General features: G+C 42.3%; 1 protein-coding gene across 3 annotated transcripts in view; it reads right to left on the reverse strand.

Moving 5' to 3' along the window:
* LOC127003826 (uncharacterized) overlaps positions 1-22502 on the reverse strand; it is an 89330-nt gene that overhangs the window by 38806 nt on the left and 28022 nt on the right. For 2 of the 3 annotated variants that reach the window (XM_050870890.1, XM_050870889.1), the window contains exon 2: positions 7916-8637. The exons of the other annotated variant lie outside the window; for it this stretch is intronic. In XM_050870890.1, coding sequence (XP_050726847.1) covers positions 7916-8073 — 158 coding nt within the window. In that variant the 5' untranslated portion in view covers positions 8074-8637. The remainder of the gene's footprint in view (positions 1-7915; positions 8638-22502) is intronic. 3 annotated transcript variants of the gene reach the window in all.

The raw sequence follows: 22502 nt of genomic DNA on the forward strand, positions 1-22502 counted from the left end.
GATTCTAGAAAACTTTCTCTTGATGATCGACAACCCGTTGTAGCCCGGAGCCAGCAGACCTTGGCTTGTGCCCCGAAGTCTCAAGTCTTTAGGGAAGCGCCCCTACACGGGCGCCGTCATAACACCTGACGTGCAGCGCCACGTCTCGGGCCAGACACAATGCCACATGCAGCAATGGCGGCACGGCACGTTCATATTTCCACGAAAAAAATACAATTACAGAATTGGGCAGCGTCGCGGTGATGTATTGGTTATACTTATGCGACCACAACAAACCCTAAAGTAGCCAAGGCGCCAGCGACTGGGGGACCTGCGCTTGACGACCAGGCCAAGCGTGTCGCCAGGGGCAGGTGTGTCGCAAGGCATCAGGGCGTGGTCAAGACAAGCAGGCCCGGGAAACAATGCCTGTGCGGGGGGGCAGCGGCACATACACCCCCCCCCGCTATCTCCAGGGACTGATATCGACGTGAACGAGCCTAATCTAGTTAGGTGTGGATGGAAGGCCACGCCACCCGCGGCGCCGGCGACAGCCAACGTGACAACCCTCGCGTGCGTCACGCGGTGACTCCCACCGAAGAGGGGAACGTCCTCTGCGTGCGTGCCTGCGTACACAGTGCACACACACCAGCAGCGCCTCCAGCGGCCAGTGGGAAAACAGGAAGTAAGACATCTTCAACTTATCAAGTATCGTCTGCCTCGCACTATCTGAGGCCTCTTGCGACGCCTGTTCCTCTTCCGCCCCCTCGAGGCCCTCCTGCCGGAGCGTGTCGCGTTTCCATGGACACTCATGTGTAAACTGCCCCAGGCGAGAGAGAGAGAGAGAGAGAGAGAGAGAGAGAGAGAGAGAGAGAGAGAGAGAGAGAGAGAGAGAGAGAGAGAGAGAGAGATGCGACCAGGTATATGTAATATTTTTACAATTTTGATTAGTATCATTTCTGACGATCCTCTTCATTAAGTGAAAGTAAGGTCAGCGGGAACGACGAGAGAAGACGTAATATACAGAGCAGAAAGTGTGTGTGTGTGTGTGTGTGTGTGTGTGTGTGTGTGTGTGTGTGTGTGTGTGTTTACTACATGGAGACTTCCAATCACGGCAGTTTTTCCTCCTGGTTTATACCCGCCTAATTAACTGACTAACTACATTGCGAATTTTCACTTAGTGCAGTCCATTACCCTAAAACAGATAATCACTGGACATTTGATAACCGTAGGGATACAACTAATACTTATCCATATACGCCAGTCTGTCTATCCATCTATCTGGCCGTCTGTCTACATATCTATCTCCCTGTCTGTCTGTCTCTCCGTCGGTCAGTCAACCTCCCGTATACGCAATGCTTGTCTTCTTATCACGCTCCTCTGGTCTCGTTTAATCACCTGATCGCCTACGTAAACACCTTTCCTGCTACCTGGCGCGCACACACACACACACACACACACATACACAAAAAAATAAACTGGCTCAAACTGGATGGCTCTACAAAAATATTAGGCCTACACACACACACACACACACACACACACACACACACACACACACACACACACACACACACACACACCTGAGCCAATATATTCACCTTTCCTTGCCTCCACCTCGTCATCGGTTTCTTTTCTAATTATGTTTATATTTATCAAGGACACACCTGCTGCTCTCCATATCTTTCTTTACCTGCTTACCTCACCTGTACACGGTAATTAAGTTTTTTGAATGCATGTTTATATATATTTTTAATGAGGTTAATTTAATAAGAACTCTACTAATATATGTTACCTTACTTTTTTTTCTTTTTTTTACAACAAAGGAGACAGTTCAAGGGCACAAAAAAGGGAAATAATAAAAAAAAAGCCCGCTACTTCCTGCTCATAAAAAGAATCCAAAGAGGTGGCCGAAAGAGAGGTCAATTTCGGAAGGAGAGGTGTCCAGATTCTACCCACTCATGTTGTTATATATTTCCAAGCGAGTTTATACGTTTTCAAGACATAGGATGATCACCCATAGTTGCCTTATTTACACATAGACAGAGAGATAAGCCATACTTGTTTTCCTTACATATATATCTTTTTTTCTTTAAGTCTACCTATCTTTCACTGGTCCAAGGAGGCGGAATGAAAATGAAGAACTGGAGATGGAGATGGAAAAGCTGAAGTATAAGTGACGGGAGGAGCGGGAGGAGGGAAGGGCGAAGCTTGAGAAGAGTGACAGGCGGGGAAAGGTTGTGAGGGGAAGAAGGACGAGGAACGGGCGATGAGTGAGGAAAAGATGCTGGAAAAGGAAGAAATATGGACGAGATGAGGAAGAAGATTCGGGGTATTCCAGATGAAGAAGAGACAGGAGGAGGAGGAGGAAGGTTGTGAGGGGAAGAAGGACGAGGAACGGGCGATGAGTGAGGAAAAGATGCTGGAAACGGAAGAAATATGGACGAGATGAGGAAGAAGATTCGTGGTATTCCAGATGAAGAAGAGACAGGAGGAGGAGGAAGAAGGTTGTGAGGGGAAGAAGGACGAGGAACGGGAGATGAGTGAGGAAAAGATGCTGGAAAAGGAAGAAATATGGACGAGATGAGGAAGAAGATTCGGGGTATTCCAGGTGAAGAAGAGACAGGAGGAGGAGGAGAAGGAGGAAGAGGAGAGTTTGCAGTATTAAAAGCGAGTGGAAATAGGTAGGCAGGTAATTAGCGACAGCAAAAAAAATAAATAAATAAATAAATAAATAAAAAATAAAAAAATAACGAGGCAATGGGGGATTATGAGGCGGAAAGCTGTGCGAGTCCCGTTTCCCCCTGGTCGAAAACACCTTGATACTCGTCTCTACAGGTGGGACAGACAGGTAAGTACAGGTAGGGCTCTCTATCCTAGCCGAACACAGGTGCGATAGGAACTCAGTCGGTAGGATAAGTTGGAAAGCTATATGGAAGCCGCGGTTTTGTGTCTTTTTTTCTTTTCTAATGAAGGTATAGCAAGAGAAGGGAATGGGTTAGTAGGGAAGGGGGAGAGGGGAGGAAAACAGTAGCAGTGAACAGTTGTATGGTGTAGGTTTGTCTTGTAGTAGTCTTACAAATTAAAGATAAAACGAACGATTTCGGGATAGAAGAGACGACAGCTGGGAAAGTCGCAGTGGTTGGGAGGGTTGAAAAGGAGATGATAGAAACAGATATTGTGAAAAGAGTAACGGCCGCGGCAGTAGTAGCATTCATTGTAGTAGTAGTAGTAGTAGTAGTACGCTACGTGACCTAAAACTGAAGTACTATAGACATGGAAGCGATGCGTAGTAGGCCCTTCCTGCACTACTTAACTGTGTGCTCATGATAACAAAAAGGTGTTGACGCAGCCCCGAGTACCTCTATCTTGCTGGCGTGAGAGGCTGGCACTCCAGATTACCTTCCTACCGATGCCCATACACCCATCAATGACCCTACACCATCACCACCACCATGGGAGAGGCAAGGGTGATGGAGCAGACATAAGACTCTTTCGAAAGCCTATCTGACTCGCTAACCTGGAATTCGCGGATCGGTAGAGGCGTTGCATAGTCTCCCTCTGTGTACCGCAAGCTGACGTAAGATCTGTAACCCTGATGATAATGTATTGATGGTTTCTTATTCTTTTTTTTTGCAGACGAACCTAAGTATACAAAAAAGTTCTCTATGTTCGAATCTAAGGAGGAAGTTTTCTTTAAGTTAGTATTAAAAAATGTGAAGCTTGAGAGGGAAAGAAAAAAGACTGGTTCCTATATTTTTATGGTGTGAACTGTATATTTGTATTAACGAAGGGCATCAGTGAAAGTTACCGACCAGACCGACCAGAAAAAGAAATAACAGTCTCTGGGCTCTGGGAGAGTGGAAAAGACGAAGAAAAATTAAGTCCCTGTCTCTCAAAGTAATATCAAAGAGTATCAGTGGAAAGGAAACGAAGAACTCACTACGAAGTTACGATAAGAAGAAGAAAAGTCATCCCTTCAACAACCGCGTGACTGTAGAGAGAGGGAGGGGGAGAGGGAGAGCATGACGAGAGCCAGGGATATCGAACAACAAGGTGCTCAGAGTACAAACACGAGATAACTGTTTTAGATTCGCGGTCACTGGAGATTAGACGAGTTACAACGCACTATACTACCACCGCCTTCCTCCGCTGGCCTGAGGGAACTACACCAAGAAGAACAGGAACAAGAACAAGACAAAGGGAAAAGTAACACACGACTTCAATAAGGAAACCAGCGAGTGAAGAACATCTATGACTTCAACACGTCACCTGCAGCACCTCACACGAAACTTAACAAATGCACGTCACGTTCTCTCAGCCTCACAACATATCTACAGAGGCACAGATGGCAGTTCGGGGAGCGAGTTAAGGCAAATATGGTAGGAGGAAAGTACGACAGAAACACGGGTCTGCAAGGAATTAGTAGAAGTAGTGATGGTAATAGGCAGAGAGGAGTGGGATAGGAGGCTCGAGGGGGACAACGGGGCGATCTGCACGGTCTTGGGGCTGTATGGGGACGAAAAGGAAACCGAGAGCAGAATGGTAAAGTTGGCAAAAGTGTTCCTCGCGCAGTGCTTGGAAAAAAGGCCACGAATGTCTGAATAAGTGAAGATAAGTGACGTTATTTCACTTAAGAAAATTACGCAACACTGAAAAGGGAGGTGTGGGAATAAGCAGAAGGGATGAACGAGAGGAGGAGGACCTAAAAGAAGCGATACAAAGCGTTACAGGTCAAAAGAAGATACAATAAATAAATAGATGTGAGGGTGACAGGGCAATGAGAGGCGGTAATCGATGTTATAATGCAGTGAGTCAGTAACGGGGAGCGGCGGTGCAGCGTGACCATTCAGTAGTGAGAGTCTGCACCAAGCAAGGCCGTCTGTCTGTCTGTCTCCCCCCCCCCCTCTCTCTCTCTCTCTCTCTCTCTCTCTGCTAGGGCGCGTTTTCACTACCGCCCGCTATCTTGACAACATATCCAATCGCTGTTTCAATTGTCATCCTCTCTCTCTCTCTCTGTATGTCTAAGCACCAAAAGAAGCATGCGTATGGGCGTTACGGGGTGGGGCGGGGCGTTACGGGGTCAGTAGGTCACAGCGGATAAGGGATGACGTAGGGAGTGGGTGACTGGGTGGGTGAGACTGGATGTGGGCTATAGAGACGTGGCCTGCAAACGTATTCAAATTGTGAGGTAAAGTTCGTGATTGTAAAGGTGTGATTGTAAAGGTGTGATTGTAAAGGTGTGATTGTAAAGGTGTGAACTATATCGATCTCCATCTACTAAATTATCATCCCTCTGTACGCATTCGGCGGTGAGTGGAAAACATGATCAGTAAGGATTATATAGGATTGAATGGTTTGATCGAGGCGCTTGTGAAAATACTGAGAGGAGTCTAAGGGCCAGTTCGACAGTCCAACCCAGCCATTGTAAGCACCCAAACCAAACTATATTCTACACAATGATCCGCTATTTCGACTCAATACCAGATACTAGAGAGATTTCCCGTGTGGTTTCCTAAAATTTCCTCCTTTTTTATATCGACGCCAAACACTAGACAAGGAATCTTCGTGGTATTTCGTGTTTGGTTAGGGAGCTTACGAATTTGCTGTAGTGGACTGTAAAACTGGCATTATGTATGAGTGACGCTCAGCCTACCACGGGGAGGAAAGGGCAACGAACTCGTGAATCCAAACTGGGTCACACTCACAGATGTTTGAAGATCATCCATTACTGTCGGCAGTGATAAGCGGGGCCGCGAGGGATCAAGGGACATATTTTTAAACATTTCTGAGCCCAAGAACACGTAATTTACTGGTCTTTCGTGGGAGTTTAGGGCATTTCTAGGGGTACTTTTATGACCCTGGTGGTAGTCTGAGCCTTCTGTACCATATTTTTAACATTTCTGAGCCCAAGAACACGTAATTTGCTAGTCTTTCGTGGGAGTTTAGGGCATTTCCAGGGGTACTTTTATGGCCCTGGTGGTAGTTTGAGCCTTCTTCTGTACCATATTTTTAAACATTTCTGCCCCCAAGAACACGTAATTTACTAGTCTTTTGTGGGAGTTTAGGGCATTTCCAGGGGTACTTTCATGGCCCTGGTGGTAGTCTGAGCCTTCTTCTGTACCATATTTTTAAACATTTCTGCCCCCAAGAACACGTAATTTACTAGTCTTTTGTGGGAGTTTAGGGCATTTCCAGGGGTACTTTTATGACCCTGGTGGTAGTCTGAGCCTTCTTCTGTACCATATTTTTAAACATTTCTGCCCCCAAGAACACGTAATTTGCTAGTCTTTCGTGGGAGTTTAGGGCATTTCCAGGGATACTTTTATGACCCTGGTGGTAGTCTGAGCCTTCTTCTGTACCATATTTTTAAACATTTCTGCCCCCAAGAACACGTAATTTGCTAGTCTTTCGTGGGAGTTTAGGGCATTTCCAGGGGTACTTTTATGACCCTGGTGGTAGTCTGAGCCTTCCTCTGTACCATATTTTAAAAATTTCTGCCCCCAAGGACACGTAATTTACTAGTCTTTCGTGGGAGTTTAGGGCATTTCCAGGGGTACTTTTATGGCCCTGGTGGTAGTCTGAGCCTTCTTCTGTACCATATTTTTAAACATTTCTGCCCCCAAGAACACGTAATTTACTAGTCTTTCGTGGGAGTTTAGGGCATTTCCAGGGGTACTTTTATGACCTTGGTGGTAGTTTGAGCCTTCTTCTGTACCATATTTTTAAACATTTCTGCCCCCAAGGACACGTAATTTACTAGTCTTTCGTGGGAGTTTAGGGCATTTCCAGGGCTACTTTTATGACCCTGGTGGTAGTCTGAGCCTTATTCTGTACCATATTTTCAAACATTTCTGCCCCCAAGAACACGTAATTTACTAGTCTTTCGTGGGAGTTTAGGGCATTTCCAGGGGTACTTTTATGACCCTGGTGGTAGTCTGAGCCTTCTTCTGTACCATATTTTTAAACATTTCTGCCCCCAAGAACACGTAATTTACTAGTCTTTTGTGGGAGTTTAGGGCATTTCCAGGGGTACTTTTATGACCCTGGTGGCAGTCGGAGCCTTCTTCTGTACCGTGAACCTAAAAGAACACTCATTAGAACTCGATTAACCTCCTTTTTGGACTTTGGAAATAGTTGGTGTGAGGGGCGGGAGCATTTGACAATACCAACCCAAGCACCGGGATTCGTGACTAGCAGGGGAGGAGCAGGAGAGGAGATGCTGTACCAAGTCACCCACGCACGATGGAGTGTCTTCGGGTCATACTCTTTAACATTTCAGCCCAAGTTCAGACAAGGCTTTCGTAGGAGTTTTGAGCATTTCCGTGGGTAGGTTTAGGTCCCTGGTGGTAGTCTGACCCTTCATCTTTTTTTTTTATAGCAAGGGACAAAGCTCTGGGGCACAAAACTAAACAGCAACCAAAAAAATAAAAAGCCCGTCAGATGCTGCTTCGACAAAAGGAAAGAGAACGAGAGGTCAGAGGAGGTCAGTTTCGGGGAGAGGTGTCTTGTCTAGAGGGTCATAAAGCTTTAACATCTCTGCGCCCAAGCTCCCATATTTGACAAGGCTTTCGTAGGAGTTCTGAGCATTTCCATGGGTAGCTTTATGGTCCTGGTGGTAGACTGACCGTGGATGTGACGATGAAGATAAGTGGCGTGGATGAACCGATAAGGATAAGTAGCGTGGATGAGACGATGATGAATAAGCTTTAGGATGAGGATAACACTGTCAAAATGAGGCTCAATAGCTAGCCATACCTTAAAATCACCACCTATACACACGGGAGGTGAACTCATCGACCATTTAGACACGACGAGACGGCACAAGGAAACACGACACAAGAAAGACCTCAATACCCCCTGGCGTTCCATACCAACTGGATAACGACAGGGACACATGAAAACGACTAAAAACACAACACAGCGACACACACGTTACCTGTTGTTGTCATGGTGGATGGCTTGCACGGGGCGGAGATGAAGCAGCGGCAGCAGGAGGGTGAGAGCCAGGAAGGAGATCAGAGGCAGCCCTTCAGCCCATAGGAAGCACGCAGCAGGCCTCAGTAGCGCGGCCGAAGGGCAATCCGCTCTGGCCATGCTATAGAAAAACACCTTCGTCGCCTCCTTCACCGTCTAGATAGCTTGATGCTGGTGATAATACTGGTGGGGCAATTATAGGAAAGCACCTTCGTCGCCTACTTCACCGTCTATAGTTCCTGATGCTGGTGATAATACTGGTGAAGGATATCTTGTGCTTCGGGACGGAATATTACACTTCACCAATACTAAGGCCACACAAGTTCGGTAAATACTTCTACACTCTAGTTCAGGTAGACTTAATTAAGGGTAAGGAAGGTGTGTGGTTGGGGGAGCAGCGCCCCTAGTGGTAGCCGCGAGAGTCACATGGTCACACCCGCGGCGGTACTCACACGCAGGGACGGTCACCAGGCGTCACCCTCACAGCAGGCACCAGTGCGGATCATAGTCACGGGTTGTCACGAGTTATCTTTTTCACTATATCTTCCTGTCACGTTACACAATACTTCCTTGGGTGTATTGTGTGTATTCTGGAGCACTGTACTTTGTTTTCTGGTAAGTGTAGGGACGAGAGGCACTTCAATGAACGTGTATTTCGCCTGTTGTTTTCAATTTATGAATCACCTGAAAGAAATGTATGTAAAGGTAATTATGTGAGATGATGTTACCTGGGGATGTGGTTCGGTGTCAGGTGATGTTTTTGTTTTCCATTTCCATCACCATGACCACCACAACCCTCCACCGATGCAACACCACACACTCACCACCCCGATAAACCACATATTCTTCCCACCCTCCAAAAAATCAATATCTACACTACCACCATCACATTCCCTTAATACACCACCATATCCCCACCACCGATGCAACACCACACACAATCACCACCCCAGCAAACCACATATTCACCCCACCTTTCAAAATTTAATATCTACACCACCACCATCACAACCACATCCCTTCCACCGATGCAATACCACGCACAATCACCAACCACCCCGATAAACCACATATTCATCCATCCCACTTTCCAAAATTCAAAACACCACTACAGTATTTACACCACCACCACCACCATCACCACCACACCAATTACCATTACCACCACACACCACCACACCCTCAACGATCCCCCCCAAACCATTTCTACCAACACAACACACCACAACGCCACCACACACCATGCATCATATCCTCTCCATCATCCTCATGACCTTCCCCAACACACACACACACACACACACACACACACACACACACACACACACGAAGGAAACACCTGCCCAAACTTGGTAACGTGGGCACAGATGTGGCACTCATGAGTCCCACACGGCCCGCCTACCACCACCACCATCATCATCCCCAGAGTGATTATACTAATTGAAAAATCTAATAACAAGAACACTAAAACTAAATATGAGAAAAGCATGAACAAGAAACACGGGAATAAGAAGAACACGTGGAAAAGTGAAGGAAATGGAGTTTTGAAAGGAAAGGGTTGAGGTAAAAAGTTAAAAGGAGAGGAAAGTTGGAGGTTTAGAGGAAAAGGGAAGGAAGTGAGGAAGGAATAGCGTGAAAAGTTAAAAGCAGGGGAGGGGATGGGGGGTAGTTAGAAGGGGAAGGGTACGGCAGGGGCTGAAAAAAGGCCTTCTGAGAGTGAGACAGAACCATGGTAGAGCTCAGAGGAAGGAAGAGGAGGGCAGAAGGGGCAGACTATGGAACGAAAAAGAGGTAAAGGACAAGCCGTTTAGATGGAAGAGGAAAAGAAGGAGAGGAAGGAGGGAAGGGCAGCAAGGCATATAAGGAGTTGTTACAGAGAGAGAAAAGACACAAAGGGAATGAAGAGGAAAAAAGACAAAGGCGTTTAGATAGAAAAGAAAAGAAGGAAGGAGGAGGGAAGGGAAGCAAGGTAAGGAATTTAGCGAGAAGAGACACAAAAAGGGACGAAAAAGGGATAGAAAGACAAGGCGCTTAGATGGAAAGGGAAGAGAAGGAAGGAGAAGGCAGCAAGTATGGAGTTTACAGAGAGAAGCACAAAGAGACGAATAGATATGAATACAAGGCGTTTAACTGAAAGGGGAGGAGAAGAAAGGAAGGAGATGGGGGCAGCCAGGTATAGATTTTACAGAGAAAAGAGAACAAAGCGTTTAGGTGGAAGGGGAGGAGAAGGAAGGAAGGAGAGGAAGCCAGCAAGGTAAGGAGTGTACAGAGGAGACACAAAGGTGGGCACGGTCAGACTATATACTCTTATTCTGATTACCTGGCTCGGCGCTGGCACACCTGTTTCCGGCAACACCCCGCTACCTGCATGCCTAATGTTGCTCTTCCACTGACATTAAGAGAAGCAGACCTACCTACATACTATACCTACTTACCTACCTACTGTGTTGCTCCTCTACTGACAATACGAGAAGTCGAGAATGATGAGTTAGATAGATAGATACACAGATAGATAGAGAAGAAGAAGAAATAGAAGAAGTAGAACAACCTAAAATTATCACGAGAAAAAGAAGCCGGATAAAGAGCACCGTTATGGGTCAACAAGAACAAATAACAAGAACAATAACATCGAAGGGTGAGAGGAAAAAGGAGGCGACTGAAAACTGAAAATCTGAAACAAGAGAAGAAAAGAAAAAGGAAAGGATGATAATGAGAAAGGGGAATAACGAAGAGGAACAAAACAGAAAATATATAAAACGAAGGAAGAGAAAAAAAGGAGGCTGCTAAAAAAACGTAAAAAATAAATGAAAAAAAAAGAAAGAAAAGGTAAACAAAATGAAACTAGAAGGCAAGAGAGAAAAAAGGAAAATAATGAATAAGAGGATTAACGGTAATAAGAAAGCATAAAAGGAAGGAGAAAAATGAAAAGAAAACGGAGAAATTGGTTAAAAGAATAATAGAAAAGTGGGAAGTTCAGAAAAAAACGAGGGAGACAAAACTATTAGAAAAAAAAAGAAGGACAAAGATGAGACGGAGAAGGAATAGGGTGAGACAAAAGGAGACAAAAGGAGGAAATAAATAAATAAATGCAGTAGAATAAAGAATAAGAGAAAAAATAAAGAGGAGGAGGAGGAGGAATAGAGAGAGAAAAAACAGAAGAAAAAAATGGGGTTAAAGAAACGAACAACAGAAAAAAAAAGAGAAGAAAGATGAGACGAATGAGAGAAGAATTGACAAAAAAAAAGAAAGGAGAAAGAAAAAAAGGAAAAAAAACGAAGCCATGGAGAACGTGGAAACGGGTTAAGAAAAGGACAGAAAAAAAAATAAGAAGAGGGAGGAGACTAAATAAGGATAAGAGGCCCTAACACACACACACACACACACACACACACACACACACACACACACACACACACACACACGATATGCCCCGCTGAAGCCTAATGAGTGAGTTGTGTTTGCGTGTTTGAGTGACGGAGGAATGTGTTGTGTTGCGGTGTGTGTGTGTGTGTGTGTGTGTGTGTGTGTGTGTGTCAGCAGGTGTGTTTGTCATGTGGTTGCCAGGTGCGGTTGTGGTGGTGGTAGTATGGGCCAGGGGGTACGGAATGATTGATACTAGTAATTGTGTTGAGGAGAGGAGGTGGTGATAGTGATGATGATGATGATGATGATGATGATGATGGTGGTGGTGGTGGTCCTTTCATTACGAACAAACGCCAATCAATAAGCCAGTCAGTCAGTTAGTTATCCACTCAGCCACTTGGTCAGTCAGTCAGTCCGTCAACCAGCCCACAAGCCGATCAGCCAGTCAGTCAGTCAATCAAAAACTAAATAAACCAGTCAGTCAATCAGTGAATAAAACAATAAATTAATAAATCAGTCAGTCAGTTAATCAGTCAGTCGGTCAGTCAGTGCGTCGAACAGTAACCTGACTATATAACCCTTTGTATGGCTACTGTAAGGTCAGGTAAGGATAGGTGTAAATAAGTCAGTCAGTCAATCAATCAGTCAGTCAGTCCGTCAGTAGGTTCATCAGTCAGTGCGTCGAACAGTAACCTGAGTAACCCTTTGTATGGCTACTGTAAGGTCAGGGTCGAAGCGTTACCGATAGCGGCCTTGACTGCAGCCCTATATCCCACACACGGCTTCCTCGCTGCATTCCTCCCTATACTATATCCCGTAGAAGCTATTCTGGGAGGCGGGGCTGGCGGTGGAGGGGAAGGGATGAGGAGGGAGGGGGTGCATAAAAAGGATTGAAGTTCACGGGGAAGGAAGGGGAAGAAGGGGGGCATGAGGAAGGGTTGGAGGGAGAGGGAAGGGTAGGGGAAGGTGGCGTGAAGGAGACATGATGTTGGTGGTGCTGGGAAAGGTGGGAGGGGGTTAAGGAGAGCGAAGAGGAAGAGGAAAAGAGCAGGAATGTGTTGATGGTGGTGGTGGAGGAAGAGGGTGACAGGAAAGGGTTGTGGCGATGGTTGTGGTGGTGTAAGTTAGATGTGGTTGAGTCAGAACTAAGATATGGTGGTGGTGGTGGTAGCGAGTCAAGAGAATCTACCACATGAAACACCTTTAAAAACACCACCAGCGTCTTGTGTGTGTGTGTGTGTGTGTGTGTGTGTGTGTGTGTGTGTGTGTGTGTTATCCCTTCCCATCCTGTTCCGGTGATATTCCTGACGCCTTCCTGAGCTCACGGTGGAGGGGAAGTTCGAATGGATGAGATGGTGGTGGTGGTGGTGGTGGTGGGAATGGTTGAGCTGGTGATGAGAACAGGTATGGATTGGGTAGTGGTGGTGGTGGTGGTGGTGATAACTGTAATGATTAGGATGTCAATAATAAGTTCCCATCCACCTGGCACATATTTTTTCACCTTGCTTAATTAAATTTGAGACTATAAAAAATGTAAACAACGACAATAACAGTCTCACTTCACATTCGCATTACAACACAGAAGGCAAATTTAAGAGCGATATAAAAGAGAGAAAGAAAAAAAAGTCCAGTATATATCATTGCCCCCAAACGAAACACAAAACAAACTCAACCCAAATACACGAAGACTCAACCAAACAAAAGAAACACAGAGGATAAATAGTACATACCAAACACACACTATATAAAACTCAACCCAAATACACGAAGACTCAACCAAACAAAAGAAACACAGAGGATAAATAGTACATACCAAACACACACTATATAAAACTCAACCCAAATACACGAAGACTCAACCAAACAAAGGAAACACAGAGGATAAAATTAGTACATACCAAACACACACTATATAAAACTCAACCCAAATACACGAAGACTCAACCAAACAAAAGAAACACAGAGGATAAATAGTACATACCAAACACACACTATATAAAACTCAACCCAAATACACGAAGACTCAACCAAACCAAAGAAACACAAGATAAACACACCCAAACACACACTATACAAAACTAATCCAAGCAAACCATTCTATCCTTACTCTCAACCCTCCCCCTCGAAGTCCCTCTCTCTCTTCGTCTCCTACCCTAGAGCAAGCCTCCCTTTCCCTTCTATACCACAAGCACTCCCTCACTCCCCTTTGCTCTACGATTAGGATGTCTGCACCCACCCCCCCACTACATCTCTCTCAACAGCATGCCTCCCTCTCCCTTCCTCTACCAATCACTCCCTCATTCCGATCATAAAATAGCTATCTGGTTCCCACTGTACGATAAGGCTGTCTGCACCTCACACCACCTCCTCTATTATCACGACCCACAGACCCCAAATAAGAGACAGTTAGGCAAATGCATTCACCGTGTCTTGTCGCCAGAGTGATAATTAGCTGGAGGTGACGGTAACGGTGGAATTATTATAAGAGGCAGTGAGGGAGGGAGGGATGGGAGGGTGAGAGAAGGGAATGAGGAAGTGAGAGAAGGAACGGAAGGAAGAGAAGGAAGCAGTAGAGTGAGTGGAGAGATGTGAAAAAAAGGATGGAAAAGACGAAAAAGAAAAGAAGGGAAGGAGAGAAGGAGGGAGAAAGGAGCGAAGAGATGCGAAAAGGATAGAAAAGAAGGAGAGACGGAGGAAAGGAAGTGATGCAAGAGAATGGAAGGAAACAATAAAGATAAGGATGAATGAGAAACTGAAGAAAGGAAGGAAGGAAGGAAGGAAGGAGTAAGATGAAAAGGGGTGTGAAAGGAAGGATGGAAAAGAAAGGAAGAGAAACAGGAGGAACGGAAGGTAGAAAACGGAGGGGAAAATGGAAAGAGTGGATAGGAGAGAGAGAGAGAGAGAGAGAGAGAGAGAGAGAGAATCAGTCAGCCATGAGGTGCATGCGGCGTCACGGCTCGTCATGACACCTCTCTCTCTCTCTCTCTCTCTCTCTCTCTCTCTCTGGGCCATTTCCAGCAAACTTTTCTATTTTATATGCACTGCAGAGAGAGAGAGAGAGAGAGAGAGAGAGAGAGAGAGAGAGAGAGAGAGAGAGAGAGAGAGAGAGAGAGAGAGAGAGAGAGAGAATCACCACTAAAATACCAACGTTTTTTTTATTTATATAGTAAGGAGGAATCAGACTCGAAGGGGAAAATAATAATAATAATAATAATAATAATAATAATAATAATAATAATGCCACTACTACTACTACTACTACTACTACTACTACTACTACTACTACAATACTACTAACTACTACACACGGTTGGCACTCGCTTGGCACTGTCCTCGCGTACTCAAGGACTAAGGCACTGATGGGCAAGGGGGGTGAGGGTAAGAGAGTGCCTTCGGGAGCGTGGCACTCAAGAATGTACAGAAAAAGAGTGTGTGTCAGAGTCTGTGCCTCTCTGTGTGTGTGTGTGTGTGTGTGTGTGTGCCAAGGCAGGGACGATGTGTATATGATAAAGAGTAAAAAGGAGGGAAAGGAAGAGAATAAAGGAGAGGAAGAAATAAGAGAAGGAAGGAAGGAAGGAACGAGAGAGGAAGGAAGGAAAGAAGGAAGGAAGGAAGGAAGGAAGGAAAGAGAGGAAAGACAGAAAAAATAAACGAAAATGAAGGACATATATATATAGAAAGAAGGAAGGAGGAAAGAAGATAGACAAGATAACAAAATAGAGGAGAGTAAATAGAAGGAATGCAGTGAAGGAAGATAGAAGAAGAAGATAATAGAAAGGAAAGAGGAGAAATATAGCAAAAGATATAAGAGAGAAAAAGCAAAGAAAGATGAAGGAAGGAAGGAGGAGGATGAGAGAGGAAAGATCAAAGCAGGGAGGAAAGAGATGAGAGGAAAGAAATGGAAGAAGGAAAGCGAGAAGTGACAGCTGTATAACTCTCTCTCTCTCTCTCTCTCTCTCTCTCTCTCTCTCTCTCCACTCCGTCACCCTTAACAAACGAGCGACATTCTTTGGCTGTTTCTGTTCGTCTGTCTGTCTGTCTGTATATATATGTTGACAAGAGAGAGAGAGAGAGAGAGAGAGAGACGTCTTCGATTATTTCTTCCTTTAATGGCGTCATACATCTCTCTCTCTCTCTCTCTCTCTCTCTCTCTCTCTCTGCGGCATCATTTTCGCATTAACATTTTTTTTACTACATCGATTATTTTTTATTTATTTTATCTCAATTCTTTCTTATTATTATCTTTCGTATTCTCATTTTTTTTCCCACATCGATTATTTTTTATTTATTTTTTATCTCAATTCTTACTTCCTACTTCCTCCTCCTCCTCATTATCATCATCATCATCATCAAGTATTTGCATTGCTCTCAGGTAACTTCAAGAGACACCTATGACCCACTTGTACACACACACACACACACACACACACACACACACACACACACACACACACAAGAGGTGACCTAAGCATAATCTCAAGGTTCTGTCCCTCACTTTTAATTATTTTCTTTGCTCTTCTTTCTTCTTTCCTTATTTGCTTGCTGTTCTTCCTTCCTTCATTCTTTTTCCTTCTTAAATAGTTGCTTGTCACTCGTGTTTGTTTGCGCTCTCGCTCTCGCTCTCGCGCTCTCTCTCTCTCTCTCTCTCTCTCTCTCTCTCTCTCTCTCTCTCTCTCTCTCTCTCTCTCTTTCTTTTCTGAACTATTTCCTTCCGTCTCTCCCTCTTCAAAATTATGACCCTTTCCTTCCTTTTTTTTTTTTTTTTTTTATTTCCTGTTGACATTCCTTCTTTCTGCCCCTCTTCTCATTTCCTCTTCTTTCATGTCTGTTCGATTATCCTTTCCCTCCCTCTTTCTTCCCTTCCTTTCCTTCGTACGGTTAATCAAGTCGCTATTCATTGCCCTCCCGGTTCCCTTGCCTTCCTGTTAATTATCCTTCCCTTCCTTCCTTTCTCAATGACGTCTTTCTCCTTTCATCACACTCAACTCAATGGTAGGTGTAGTAGTAGTAGTAGTAGGGGTATAACATCTAGACTAATGTGATGACTGACTATTCCCTGTCAATTTATCTGTAAGTCTGCTAATTTGTCTTGCTTAGTATATATCACTTTCAATTCGTGTTTCTCTCTCTCTCTCTCTCTCTCTCTCTCTCTCTCTCTCTCTCTCTCTCTCTCTCTCAAGGTCACAAGCCGGGTTAGGCCTCCCCCCATCACGGAGAGCCACTGCAATAACCTGTTCGTGAATCCTGAGTAACTTGTCCCCCTCCCCTCCTCCTCCTCCATCTCACCTTTCTCCACCCCCCACCCCTCCCCCGTACAAGGCCTGCCTCAACTTCCTATTAGCTTATCCTATACCTAATCCTCCTCCAGTTTCCTTCTCCTTCACGTCCTCCACTTCTCTCTTATACTATACGAAAATAACAGGATTTTCATTTTTTCATTTTTCATTTTTCTTCTCGTTTTCTTCGTCTGTTCCTGTCTTGCAAACTTGTCCTTCTCGTTCATTGTCTTCATTTTGTCCCCTGTCATTGTTCTCCTTCTTGTCCTTAATTGTTTTCATCATCTTCTACCAGTTATTTTTCTTCTTGTTTTTTTTCTTTTCTTATTCCTCTCTCTAGCCTTGAAAACTTGTGAGTCAGTTTGGTTTATTTTCTTTCCTTCTGTGCTTCTCCTTGTTGTTATTGTTGTTGTTATTGATGTGTAAGTTAGTCTTGTTATTTATTTTTCTTGTCTTCGCTTCGTCACTGTTCTCCTTTTACTTGCTCTAAACTGTCTATACTCTCACTGTTATTGTTGTTGTTGTTATTACTGTTATTGTTGTTATTGATGTGTAAGTCAGTCTTGTTATTTATATTTATTTTTGTCCTTCGTCACTGTGCTTCTCCTCGCCTTAAACTGTCTATACTTTGTCACTGTTGTTGTTATTGTTATTGTTATTACTATTATTATTATTGTTATTGATGTGTAAGTCAGTCTTGTTATTTATTTTTCTTACTTCTTCGATACTCTTCTTCTCCTTGCCCTAAACCGTCTATACTGTCACTGTTATCGTTGTTATCATCATTGTTATTGTTGTTATTGCTTCGTCTGCTATTCTTCATCTTCGTCCTTGCCACCCATACCCTCCTCCTCCTTCCTCTCCTTCTTCTTCTTTTCGAACTCTCCACCTCTTACTTATTTTAATGCTGCCTTATTGGGTGAGAGGTAAACTTATCGGGCTTCCTCCTCCTCCTCCTCCTCTTCTATTTCCTCTCTCTTCCTTCCTTCCTTCCTCCATTCCTTTATTTGTGTGTTGCTTTTTATCTATCGTCAGCAATTTCCGCGGTCACATCTCTCTCTCTCTCTCTCTCTCTCTCTCTCTCTGCCCCCCATGCCTGTGTGTGCCAGCGGGAGTCACCTTGCCCGCACCACTCCATGTAAGGCAAGTCAACAACACGCAAGACTACTACTACTACTACTACTACTACTACTACTACTACTACTACTTTCACTACTAATACTTACTACTAATGATGATGATACTATTACATTTTCGTCTGATATTACTACAACTACTATTACTACTATTTCTTCCTCATATTCTACTACTGTTACAACTACATCTCCTCCTACTACTACTACTACTACTACTGCTACTATTACTACAACTACTACTAGCATATGAAAGCCCACACTGTACTCCTTATCGATTCCATGACAAATGACCCTCCTAGACGCCGTGACATCTAATATATTACAGTATGTACCTCTACCTTCTTACCCACGCCAATACATACAAACATTAGATAAGCTCGCCTCCTATTGTGATAACGCGTCTAGTACGTGATAGGTGCATGGGAGTGAATGGTTAGGTGATGCAATAGTGGTTCCGTGGGCTTTCTTATGTTAAAGGAAGAAGCTCCAGGGTAAAAATAAAGAAAAATAAGATAAGCTCGCCTCCTATCTTATGTTAAAGGAAGAAGCTCCAGGATAAAAATAAATAAAAATAAGATAAGTTCCTCTCCTATTGTGATAACGCGTCTAGTACGTGATAGGTGCATGGGAGTGAATGGTTAGGTGATCCAATAGTGGTTCCGTGGGCTTTCTTATGTTAAAGGAAGAAGCTCCAGGATAAAAATAAATAAAAATAAGATAAGTTCCTCTCCTATTGTGATAACGCGTCTAGTTAGTGAAAGGTGCATGAGTGAGTGGTTAGCTGATGCAATAGTGGTCCCGTGGAGATCTTTTATATTGTAGGAAGATGCTCAGGGGTAAAAATAAATATAAACCTACAAAAAATGACCGCTAACACTGCCCTTATAAAAGAAAGTAGGAAGGAGCGGTTACCTAAGGCCAGTTTTGTTTTGTGGTCGAGTTACGTAATTATTGACACACACACACACACACACACACACACACACACACACACACACACACTATTTTGCATATCTTATGGTATTGGTGTTATATAATCATTCACATCAATCCATCAATCCAGCCACATACATATATACATACATACATACATACATACATACATACAGATATACACACATACATACACACAGATATACATACATACATACATTCAACAAACAATCATACATATAAACAAGGAAATTTCACACGATATTCAGACACGATAACTTATATAATCATGATGTAAAAGAGAAAAAAATATAAAATTGAAAGAGTTACAAGCATGAAACGTGACCAAACCTTTTTTTTTCCTCTATTATTAAGAAAATATGAAAATTAAGAGAGAGAGAGAGAGAGAGAGAGAGAGAGAGAGAGAGAGAGAGAGAGAGAGAGAGCTGGCGCCACATCCATTCTCCAGTCCCTCCACCCTAGAAAGAGGAGGAGGAGAAGGAGGGAGAGAGGAGCTCCAGCCTTGTATAACCTTATCAGTGCATTGGGTTTACGTAACAGACAAATACAACTGATAAACTAGATAAGGAAAGAAATTAAGCAGTAAATTAACACGAAAAACATGAACGATAAAACAGGTAAAGGTAATGCATAAGATGAACAAATAAAAGGAGAGAGAGATATACTTGCACACAGATAAGGAAATAAATAAATTGAAGATTGAATATAAGCAGAGAGATAAGTAGATAAAGAGATAGTTAGAGAGGAACGTAATGATAAAACAGGTAAAGATAATGCATAAGATGAACAAATAAAAGGAGAGAGAGATATACTTGCACACAGATAAGGAAATAAATAAATTGAAGATTGAATATAAGCAGAGAGATAAGTAGATAGAGATAGTTAGAGAGGAACGTAATGAAAGCAAATAACCAAATAGATATACTTGCAAATATAAAATGGATAAAAGAATAAATATGAAGAAAAAGAAAGAATGAAAGAAAAACTGATTGAAAGAAATTAAATGAAAACGAATACAAAGAGAAATTAAAAAGTAAAGATCATGTGAACGAAGCAAAATAAGTAAAAAAAAATCGACAAATTAAAAAAAAAAAAATTAAGTCCAATAACAAAATAAACACATATAAATAAAAAGAAACAAAAAAGCAAAAAGAGAAAAGTGAACGATGGAAATTATGAGCAAAGAAAATAACCAGAAATCAAAATAAAGAAAATTTAAAAAAGATATCAAGCAAATATATGAGAATCAATATAAACAAAGAAATTAAGAAAGATAGATAGACAGACAGATAGACAGAAAGAAAGAAACGTCTTGAAATCAAATAACAGAACACAAATAAACAAAAGAGAAAAAGAAACTAAGAAGGAAAAAGAAAAAGTAAACGATGGAAATTATGAGCAAAGAAAAAATCGGAAAAATGCAAAGAAAACGAAACCAAATAGAAAGAAAGTAAAAAAAGACAAAGAAAATGTGAACGAAGGAAAACAAGCAAAAAAAGGAACCAGGACAAATAGAATAAAAAAAGGAGGAAAAGGAAAAATAATGAGGAAAGGAATGGAGAAAGGAAAGAGGGAGGAGAGAAAAGTATGTACGATTATGTGGAAACAGAAAGAAGAAGGAATATGGAGGAGAGGAAAACAAGTATAGGAAAAAAATCAGAGAAATGCCAAAAAAATTAAAGAGTAAGCGAATAAAAACGAATCGAAATAAAGAGAAAGTATAAAAAAAGGAAAGGAAACGTGAATGAAGCAAAACAGATATGAAAATAATTAACCAGACAAATTATTATCGTTTTCGTGTCTTGAAGGTTGGACTTAAGATTTATCCTCCTTAATCTTCCACAAAATCCATTACTCTATTACTAACCCTTTCATGCAAAAATAAATAAATTAGTAAATAATAAATAAATAATACACAAATCTTCATCTTTTTTTTGTGTTTTTGAGGGTCGAACTTACGATGATCCACCTCCATCTTGTTCAATCCAATGTTAAATCCCTTACTGTATGACTAACACCTTCATATAAAAAATAATAAAAAAATAAATAATAAATAAATAATACACAAATCTTCATCTTTTTTCATGTCTCGAGGTCGGACTTCAGATGATCCTCCTTTATCTGGTTCCAATGCTAATCCTTACTTAATTTCCAACACTTCCATGTAAAAAAAAGTATATATAAAACTAATAAATTAATAAATAAAAAAATACATATACGTCTCATTACGACAGCCTCGGAATTAACGACATCCAGAAAGATAAACACAGCCGGCGTAAGGTATTTTTTATAAAGTTCAACGCCCTAATTGCTCGTTAAGTAATCAACCTTTTCGGGGGAGCTCATTAACCACCTCACCTGTGCCGGTCCTATTTTTTTTTTTTTTTTTTTACAGCAAAGGAGACAGCTCAAGGGCACAAAAAAGTAAACATTAATAAAAAAAAAGCCCGCTACTCGCTGCTCCTAAAAAGAATCCAAAGAAAATTAGCCATGAAATACCAAAGTTATGTATCTTTTTTATCTTTATTCGCTTCATTTTGTTTTATTATTCCACTTCCGGTTCAGTGACATAATTACGTTTGATTGAGGAGGATTGTTGATTAATTTGGTTAAGATGTTCAAATTATGCATATTATTAGGTCGGGTAAGTTAAATGTCGGCAGCAAGTGTGTGTGTGTGTGTGTGTGTGTGTGTGTGTGTGTGTGTGTGTGTGTGTGTGTGTGTGTGTGATTTCGTCTTGATAATCTGGGTATTTAGAACATTCATCATCATCATCATCTGCTAGTCAAATGTTAAGAGCGGCCTTTCCCAACGTCATCCACTTATCTACGTCTGATATTAGGTTCCTTGAGAGATTTATTTATTAACAGCTTTTTATTATTATTATCATTATTATTTAAAGCTTCGAGGTGACTATCATTTATTTACAAGTTAGAAATTTCGACAAGCCTTGAATCTCTCTCTCTCTCTCTCTCTCTCTCTCTCTCTCTCTCTCTCTCTCTCTCTCTCTCTCTCATCGTTTGTTGTTTTCTCTCCTTTGTTATCATATTCCGTTATACACTTCTTGTTTTTGTTATTCTCTTTCATCCTCTATCTATCTATCTCTATCTATCATCATCTTGCTGTTTCATCTTCCTATTATCTTATGTTATTCTCTATTTTCGTATTTGATTTCGTTGTTGTTATTATTCTCTCTCTCTCTCTCTCTCTCTCTCTCTCTCTCTCTCTCTCTCTCTCTCATTAGTTGGCAGTACAGAAGGGCCTTAACTAATGCTCTTGTTGTGGTGTTGGTGGCGGAAAATAACGGTGGTGGTGTCCTTGGAGAGAGAGAGAGAGAGAGAGAGAGAGAGAGAGAGAGAGAGAGAGAGAGAGAAATAAAACAACAGCATGGGGCAGCAAAATATCTCGCGCGAGGTTATAAAAATAGACTGCACATTTAAAAGCGTCGTAAAAAGGAATACAGTACGAGATTCGGAAAGCTTTTAAAATCGCTATAAAAGTGCGCTGTTAATGGCTGGTAAGTAAAAAGTAGTATGCGAACCCTTTTAGCGAACGTTAGTAAGTAGATTTTTTTTACATACGGATTTGTGAGGATATGATGTGAGAAATTACTTAAAACATCCATAAGCCGCAGTTGTAGATTGGAACACATGATTGAAGAAACAGAGAAGCAGACAGTTAAACGTATTGACGGATGGAAACAGGTAAGAACGAAGAAACAGAGAAGCAGACAGTTAAACGTATTGACGGATGGAAACAGGTAAGAACGAAGAAACAGAGAAACAGACAGTTAAACGTATTGACGGATGGAAACAGGTAA

The sequence above is a fragment of the Eriocheir sinensis genome, chromosome 26 (assembly GCF_024679095.1).
Source record: "Eriocheir sinensis breed Jianghai 21 chromosome 26, ASM2467909v1, whole genome shotgun sequence".
Classification (NCBI taxonomy): domain Eukaryota; kingdom Metazoa; phylum Arthropoda; class Malacostraca; order Decapoda; family Varunidae; genus Eriocheir; species Eriocheir sinensis.